Here is a 9,122-nt window from a genome sequence, read left to right as displayed (position 1 = left end):
CCGTTTTTCAGTTCCAAATTTTCTTTTGAGCTTTTCCAACGTACCATTCTTTATTATAAAACTTTTGGCCATTGAGACCATCTACAATTTTGATGTTTCCTCTGCATTTAATGCAGCCATATTTGAATCATTGGTTATCAATCCGAGATGGTTTCAATAAATTTCGTTTTTAGATGATTAAACGCTGATTGTAATCGTCAACGGATCTAATGGTTGATGAATAGGCGTTGTTGATTTCAAAAGAAATGATCGATAATTTTGGTGGTTTGATGTGATAATTCATCATAGAATATGAAGGAATATAATTCATAAATGTAGTGATTTTTTTAGAAGGATAACACCTGTTAAAGCTTTACTTGGATTCTGATATGTCAAAATTAGAATAGATAATTGAATTTGTATGAAGATGGTTGTTCTTTTTAGTGAACGGATACATATATCTTGTGGATGTATAGTTACTGATTATTGAATCAAAATTTGTAGAATGTACGGTGTAACATATTAATGTGAAATCTAAATATTTCTCAGGTATTACCTACCCGTTAAAATATTTTCACAATTAACAGTTTGTACAAAAGAATTACAATCTTTATGAAGATATACGTTCATATATGTATTCTTCAGATATGTTTAATGAGTAATATAATATTAAACTCATTTAATTTGCTGTTGAAACGAGAGTAAATAATCTCCAAAATCTTAGAGATTTCATAATTGTCGCGAAATATTTCGTTAATGAAGTTATGATTCAATAGTTCATCGTTCATTGTTATAGATATACCTTGGTGTATGATGTTGGTGCTCATGTAATCCTTGTGAAATGCACAAGACACGAATAATGTTTTTCTAAAAAGTTTCGAGTATATCAAAAATGGAAGTATACACTCAATCTTGTATTTGAGTAATACACTTGGTTTATTATGAAACGGAGTTTATTGTGTTGAAGCAGTGATTAACGATTGTTAAGTCGTTAACAAAGGATATACATCATAGCATATTGTGATATGAATTAACCAAGTAGTACATACTAGTTAAGATTCACACGTAATAGCTTAGTACGAAAAGATTTATTATTGTTCCAATCCATATATATAAAGTATACATATATAGTTCTTCAGGAAGAATGAGTCAATACATCTTAACTCATTATTACTAATATTCCTTGGTATTTATGGGGCGTATGATGTTGATGTTCGAGGTACTGAGTGTGATGTTGAGGCGTGGGATGCGGATGTTGTTGTTGGTGAAACTGATGCTGTTGGTGGTGATGCTGATGGTACTGGTTATGCTGCTAGTGCTTCTGCTGGTGTTCGTAGGTTTCACACCATATTCTCCAGAGCCACCACTCGAGCGCGAAGCTCGTTGACTTCTTCTATTATTCCGGGATGATTGGCGGTTCGGACAAGTGGGTGAATAAGATCTAGAATTTTAGATATTATATATTCGTGACTAGATATCCTGGAAATGAGGGTGAAAATAGTGTTCCGAACGGGTTCGCCGGTAAGTGCTTCAAGTTCTTCACCAAGAGGTGAATTCGGTTGGTGGAAGGGATTACCTTCTTCTTGTCTCCATTGATTAAGTTTACTACGAACCCATCCCCAATTCATCCAAAATAGATGATGGCTGATTGGTTCGTTTGTTCCGGTTACGCTGCCATTGGAGCTCGAGGAATCGGTTGAGAAATCCATATTATGTGATTTGAATTAGGGTTTGATATGAGATTAGTGTTGAATACTGGATGATATATTCATCTCCTTGAATATGTATATGTAGCAAAAAAAAGATTTCCGTAATTTACGGAGGAAATTTAGGAAAAGTGTTAGACAAAGATTATTGGGATAGATACGATAAGATATAATAAGATATGATGTGTCTATACTCTAATAATGGTAGTATGACGTGTCTAGATGATAAGTATGTAATCTGATAATCTTTTGATTAAAGATTTTCAATTCGTAATGTCATATTCAGGTCCAGGGGCTTGAGCTATAGGATCCTTTAAAACAGTAATCCAAACGCTTTCTATTCTATAGTTTCGTAGACGTCATCCGTCAGGAAAATTCAATGATCAAAACAACAAGAAAGCAAAGAAAGTAATGAATATGAATAGTGATGACATTATAATGTCTTTGAGATTCTCGATAACTTAATAACATTTCCTGGTTCGCAAACCGATGCATAAAGGCATAAGGCATATAGGTACGTGATATAACAAGGAGTTATATACGTTTGAGTATGAATAGTAACAAATATAGGAGTTTCAAAATTCATGGATAATATTTCATGTAATACATATGTAATACACAAACCATGATAGATGACTTAGGAATGTCAAGAATTTCAGAAATCGTAGTGTCGTATTTAAACGAGGTGGCGTAATTGGATAGTACTTAGAAAAGTAAACAGAGTTCTTAGATTGACTTGGCATTCTAAGATAAGTAAAGTTTCTAAAGTATAGTGTAGCATTTAACAATTAAAGGCAATAATTAAAGGCACTATAGTCAAGGAAAGTTGTAGTCCTACATTGCTAAGGTACCTAATTGTATAAAGTACACTTAAAATGCAATCCTGGTTCTCTACAACAGCACTGCTCTGATACCAATCTGTAACACCCCGTCAAAATCGACATTGACGCAGATGTTAACTCTGGTCCCAGTGCATGGCTTGACTTCTAAGTACAGCAAAGTTCTACAGCGGAAGCATAATATATAAGTACCTGAGACAAAACATGCTTAAAAGTGTCAACCAAAAGGTTGGTGAGTTCATAGGTTTATCATAAACAATGATTTTGATGATAGATCACAAGATTTAGTTTAAAGTTGATTGATATAGAAATATCAATCTAAAAGTGTTGCTGTATTTTGTAATATCGCTACTAAACAAGTTTACCCTATGACACCTTGTACTGTCAGTGTCGTGGAATCATTATTATGTAACCAAAGACCAACGGTCGAATGGTTAGAGACGTTACTCTCAATAGGCCTACTCACAATAATTAAGTTTGCATTTAAACGTAGCAATTAACAATATTACGGTAGGGATTTAGCATGAATCAAAGCATGACAGCATAGTTAAAAATTTAGTACTTGTGTCTAAGCGTAAAACAGTTATAAAGCAAGCATGTATCTCACCCCAATAGTTGTAAAACAGTTATGAAACAGTAAAAAGTGGGGCTATGAAGTTCATCTTAGTAGCACAAAAGAGTATTCCACGAAAGAATTGAACGGAAGGACGTGACCGAGATCTCAACCTAGAGATAGAACGTATGATCAGACATTGCCTAACAGACAATAGTATATAGTACTATATTGATAGTAATGGTTCACTAAAGAATTTCCATTTTCAGAAGGTTACTATCTATGGAAAGTTTCCACTTATTGTAATTTTCCAATTTTAGAAAGTTCGGGTTAATCTTTAGCAAGACGTTGTATAACTTTACTCAAACTTCGTTGCTATCAAATAAGTCAGGAACGACCAGATGTAACCGGGGGCCCAGGACTCTTGACCAGAATCTAAGTCATGGCATTCGAGATCCACAAGCTTACCCATAAATGGCAACCTAGACATCATTCACTTACGACCGTGAGTAGCGATGAAGTTCACATGAATTGTACATTATCTTTTATTAACCTTCACTTTAGGTTTATATGTTATTATATATGTTATATTATATTTATTAATGTATTAACAATTTGATTATCTTATATTATATACTATAAGTTATTATTATTAAATTAGTATAGTTATAAAATAAGTATTTATTAATAATGTATTGTTATTAACTTACATTATAAGCATTATACTTTATTATATAGTATACTTAGTTATTAACCGTAAGTTATAATAATAATATTAATTTAGTATATGTAATATACTTATGTTAATCGAAAATCATACTAATATATGTTAATTTGAATATTAATTCATTAAATATTATATTTATAATTTTTATAAACTTAGTTAATTATACAATTCAGTAGGATATTTTATAAAAATAATTTTATCAAGTTTTTGTATTTATTTCCCACTTTTCTTTATATATATACTCAGTTTATATTAATCAAATTTAATTAGGTAATAAATATTAAATCGACCTAAATAAATAATTTTATATTTTTTACAGGTTCTATATTATGTAAAAATGTTATAAAAATTATTAAATCAAATTTTATATCAAAATATTATTTATTTAATATTTTCTAATTATTTAACCATTGTAATCGGCCTATAATTAAATAAATAGGAAAAATAATTTAAAATTAATTTTTATATTTTTTTAAAGTATCTAGTGATGCTACTAATCATATAAAAATTTTATAAAAATATTTAATACACGTTTGTATTTATTTTGTATTTTATTTATTATTTCTCTCATTTTAGAATAATGCAAAAGTAAATTCTTTTTAAATACTAATCGTCCCATTTATTTAATTTTTATAATTTTCGCTTGTTTATAAAAGTATAATAATGTCAAAAAAAATTATAATTATTTTTATTACTGTTTAATAGTTTATTACGAATTTTATATTGTTTTTTTGTTTAAATACTACATAATTCGTATTTAATTATAAATAATATTCCATAAATTATCAAAATTATTTTTATACATCATAATACTTATAATACTAATTATAACATGTAAAAATAATTTATATATATTAAATTTGAATTTTTAAAGAATATACAAAAAAATAAAAGCAATTCGATAAAAAAATATAGAAAATACCTCAAGTACTTTTCCATGTTTGTGAGAGAGTTTTTTCAAAGATTTGATACAAGTTTTTATGAAATGAAAGTGGGTATTTATAGGAAAAAAATGGTTGGTGAAAAGAAAAAATATAAATAAAATAAAGGTGCCAATTTTGACAAAAAAATAAAAACATGTTAAAAATGTTTTTAATAAGTTTTTGTTTTTGAAAATATTTAGTCAAAATTCATGGGCTCATTATTTAATTTATAAAAAAAAATCTCTTTTTTTATAAGCTAAAAAAATATATATAATGATTAAAATAACTTATCATTTAATTAATAATTATGTTTCATATAGTTTTAAATATAATACGCATTAATATTAATATTAACTAAAGTTATTTTATATAATTAGTGTAAACTTTAGTTAACAAAAAGTGTCGACTAAAAATAAATATTTGATCAATGTCAAATTTAATTATATATTACGTATGGATAACAACCCTATAGTCAAATTAGTCAATTCAGGTATGGAAATATGAGGATTGTTATATTAACGCGGCGTGTTGGTGGGTTCGGAGCTCCGGCGTGCTGGAAGCTTGCACAGAGAAGGTGGCATGCGTATTGGGAGAAAAAGGTGACGTGGAGCTGTTTGGTAGGTCACTCCCATTCGTAATTTCCTCTTCCATTTATTTCTTCTTCTTCTTCCATTTTATTGCTTCTTTTTTGTTTGTTTTTTTTTTTTTTTTTTTTTTTTTTTTTCAGTGGACGAGCTCCCAAAATGTTTTTGCATAGAAGAAAAAGGAAGACAGATGAAAGTGAAAGGGATAAGATTGGAATATTGAATTGAATATTTGGTTGATTTTGGGCCATATAAATTATTATTTTGTATTTTAATTACATAAATAGAATTAAATAACTAATTAAGATAAAAAATAAATAAATTATATAATAAGAAAAATGAAAAGAAATAAAAAATACTCAACCCTACCCATCAACACGCCACCCATTATTTACCAGTTTACTAGCACGCCCGTCAAACACCTCATCCCTACCCATCAACACGACAATACGCCCGTCACCGTTAAAGATGGTCTTAATTACATTATCCCATTTGACCAACGACATTTTAGTACCCGAACCCGACCCGCCCCAAAAGAAATTACGCCTTACACTCTCGAGTAATTTTAGCACACATGATAGGACACGAAAGAGCGAGAAGTAATACAATGAAAGACTCATAAGAACCGATTTAATAAAAACCAATCTTCCCCCAAATGACATCGATCTCATTTTCCAACTCGAAAGTCTATTGAACTTTTAACAACTGAGTTGTAATCATTCAATTTCTTCATCCTCGCACCAATGGGTAGCCCAAGATATATGAATGGGAAGTTACCAATTTGACATCCCATGCGTTGAGCTAAGAGGTTAAGCTCATTATTTTCGATCCCTATCCCATAACTACAGCTCTTTTGAAAATTAACTTTTAGGCCGGATGATAGTTCAAAGCATTTAAGGAGATTCATGAGGTTACATGAAATCGATCGACTCCACTCACCGAAGAATATATATGTGCTCAAAGCCCATGTATCCTTAATAACTTGGTCAGCCTCATCTTCATTTAACCAAGCGTCAAAGATTTTACAAGGTTTTTGGGCCGATATTCTTCTCTTCGTCTTTTAACATAATTGGGCAGTGATCTGATTCTCTTCTTTTCAAAACCATTGCCGAAAGATTTTTCCACAGCATATAGAAGTTTTCCGATACAAGAAATCGATCTAGTTTACTAAATTTCAAGCTGTTGTCACGTACACGAGAATATTAAAATACAATGTATGTATATGGTAAATGTTAGCTTTAGATTTGATATAGGTTGTGTAATTAAATTAGGTGATATTCAACTTTAAAGCTTAAGAAGATATGTAATACTCCGCCAGTCCCCCATTCTTGAAAAAACTGATTGTTGAAATTACAAAAAAAAAAAAACTTGGGATAACACAAATTAGGAAGAAAAAAAAAGTTAGGATAACACAAAAAAAGCATTTATTTTTGTTTAATAATCAGAAAATGGTTTCTTCCACAATATCAGAAGTTCCTGAAATCGTCTCATCAACCCTTTAAAATACAGCCAAAATCCCCAAAACCGAATCATATTTGGTTAAAAAGAAGTCGATTTCACAATAAAACCTAACACCACAAAACCATATCGGTACTTCAAAAAGCGATTCAAATCCAAAAACAGTATTCAGCATGCTAATTCAACAAACACCTAGTCCACATACTAGCAACAATATATCAGATCTTTAAATCGCGAAGCGAAATTCAATAGCTTTGAAGCAGCAAAACATAACATAATAAAGGGGGGAAACTAATCAAAGAGCGAGAAACCCATGTCGTCATCACTCTCCTCTTTCTCTTCCTTCTTCTCCTCAGCTGCAGGTGCCTCAGCAGCGGCTGCACCGCCAGCTGGTGCTGATGCTGCAGCAGCTCCACCTCCGAAAGAGGCACCACCAGCACCTCCACCAATAATCACCTGCACAAACGAACCAAATTATAAATACGATAAATGCTTTCCTACCTCAGGCAAACCATATATCTCAATATCAAACATATATGTGGCAATTTTGGCCCATTTACAATTTAGCAATCTTCCATCAAAAAAGTACCAGTAAACAAATACAGTATGATATAAAAAACAATTCCAACAGGTACTAGGTTGATCTATATTTAAAAATTACCTCCTAAACCTAAATTCTTACAAATCAAATCACTGCTTTACATGAATAATTTTAAGAACTTCGAAAAAGAACCATCTCAGTCAACGCTACCCTACTCATACAATAAATTGACACAATTTGACACACCACATCTGCCCACTATGCCACCTTAGTTAAACCCACCATCCTTCAAGCCATGACAAGAAAATTTTACATAGTCACAGTTAAGCATAATCACAGTATACAATGTTCAAACAAATAGTAGCATTTTCACATTCCAAATGAAACTATACGGTATTTATTCACAAACATAGGTAGTTTAAAAATTAACCTCAATATATATTAGTCTAGTTTTAACTTCTTAATGATTACTTATATGATATGATAAATTGAGCTTTTATATGTAAAACCATGCTTGCTTTGTAACAATAATTAAACCTATCATTACATTTCAAAACCCTAAAAATTGACAATATCATAAATCTCAAAAAATACAAAAACTTTTAGAAATAACTTTCACACTTTAAGGCAAACGATTACATACAATTATACAAACTGAAAAACACAAATTAAATCAAATCAAATACTAAATCATGCACACTAAGATTAACATCAATCAGATCAACTATTAAACCAACACTCAATCATCTACCTATCAACAATCAATCATCGATCTATAAAAATCAATCATCTATCTACCAACAATCAACAACCAAATCATCAAAAAATGCATAGCTGTTAGTATACCTGAAAGACAGCAGAATCAGGGAGAACATAGCTGAATGAAGATTGAACACCGCCGGATGAATCAGAAGAAAGAACGGCGTTAACAAGTTTCCGTTGAAGAGTGTACGTCGATTCAGCAGATCCTTCAAGATCACCTTTCAACTGCTTAGCACTCCATTCACCACCGGATAATTTGCATACGAATGTGTAAACTCCCATTTTTTTCCGATGGATTTTGATATGATATGAAGTCACAAGCAGCGGCGATGGTTTTTGCTTTTTGAATTCGTGAAGGGTTTATTTGTGTTGGTTTTTGGTTTATATATTGAGTGTGAAGTAAACCCTAAGTTGAATGAAAAGACGTTTATGTCCCTTGGTAGGTTACTCTTTTAACGTTTGATCCTTGAATTATTTTGATGACCTTTTTTGTTATAAAGAATATATAAAGAATAAAGATATAAGACTTGATTAGAAATTTGTGTTACGTAAGCCATAAAAAGATTTTTTTTTTTTTATAATATGTGAAAATATCATGTAAAAAGGAAGTTAAAAAATAGGATTTAGATAATAAATATTAAAAATTTATTATTAAACCAAAATAGAAGGACATATGTACTACATATTGTTCATAACAATCTATCTTTCAAAATGTACGTAAGTTTTCCAATAATGATGTTCAAAAAAGAGCTTTAAAATTAGGCAGACCGACTTAAATTATAGAAGCTACATTGAAAATTACGTAGTCCAGATATATGCCTAAGAAATTGATCCAATTATGTCAAATTCAAAAGAGATTCGAGCAACGGATTTATGACTATAGTTGAGATATAAATATGTTATCATTTGAATAAAGTATACTAAAAAGTAAATGTTATTCGTTATATACAACATATTTATATTTATATTTATTTATGTTAACTAAAACATTAGCAAAATTCTTATCGTAAAAGAATAGTCAAGTGTTAAGGATCATTTAATGAGTCATGT

At 30.3% G+C, this 9,122-nt stretch overlaps 1 protein-coding gene across 1 annotated transcript; it reads right to left on the bottom strand.

Moving 5' to 3' along the window:
- Positions 1–6,896: 6,896 nt before the first annotated feature.
- Positions 6,897–8,424, bottom strand: LOC139872456 (large ribosomal subunit protein P3-like). Its single transcript, XM_071860333.1, has 2 exons — positions 8,157–8,424; positions 6,897–7,225 (listed from the first exon to the last, which is right to left on the bottom strand). Exons 1-2 carry the CDS (start codon positions 8,352–8,354, stop codon positions 7,061–7,063), a joined length of 363 nt encoding a protein of 120 aa, XP_071716434.1. The 5' UTR covers positions 8,355–8,424; the 3' UTR covers positions 6,897–7,060.
- Positions 8,425–9,122: the final 698 nt, after the last annotated feature.

This window comes from Rutidosis leptorrhynchoides, chromosome 10 (assembly GCF_046630445.1).
Source record: "Rutidosis leptorrhynchoides isolate AG116_Rl617_1_P2 chromosome 10, CSIRO_AGI_Rlap_v1, whole genome shotgun sequence".
NCBI classification, from domain to species: Eukaryota; Viridiplantae; Streptophyta; class Magnoliopsida; order Asterales; family Asteraceae; genus Rutidosis; species Rutidosis leptorrhynchoides.
Note: the sequence above shows the minus strand (reverse complement) of the source record. Positions and strands in the feature narration are given on the sequence as shown.

Bases quoted from the DNA above. Each gene is read 5' to 3' on its own strand.
- LOC139872456 (XM_071860333.1), bottom strand. From the start codon at position 8,354: ATGGGAGTTTACACATTCGTATGCAAATTATCCGGTGGTGAATGGAGT. The intron at 7,226-8,156 runs GTATACTAACAG...TCGTTTGTGCAG, and splicing joins CTGATTCTGCTGTCTTTCAG to GTGATTATTGGTGGAGGTGC.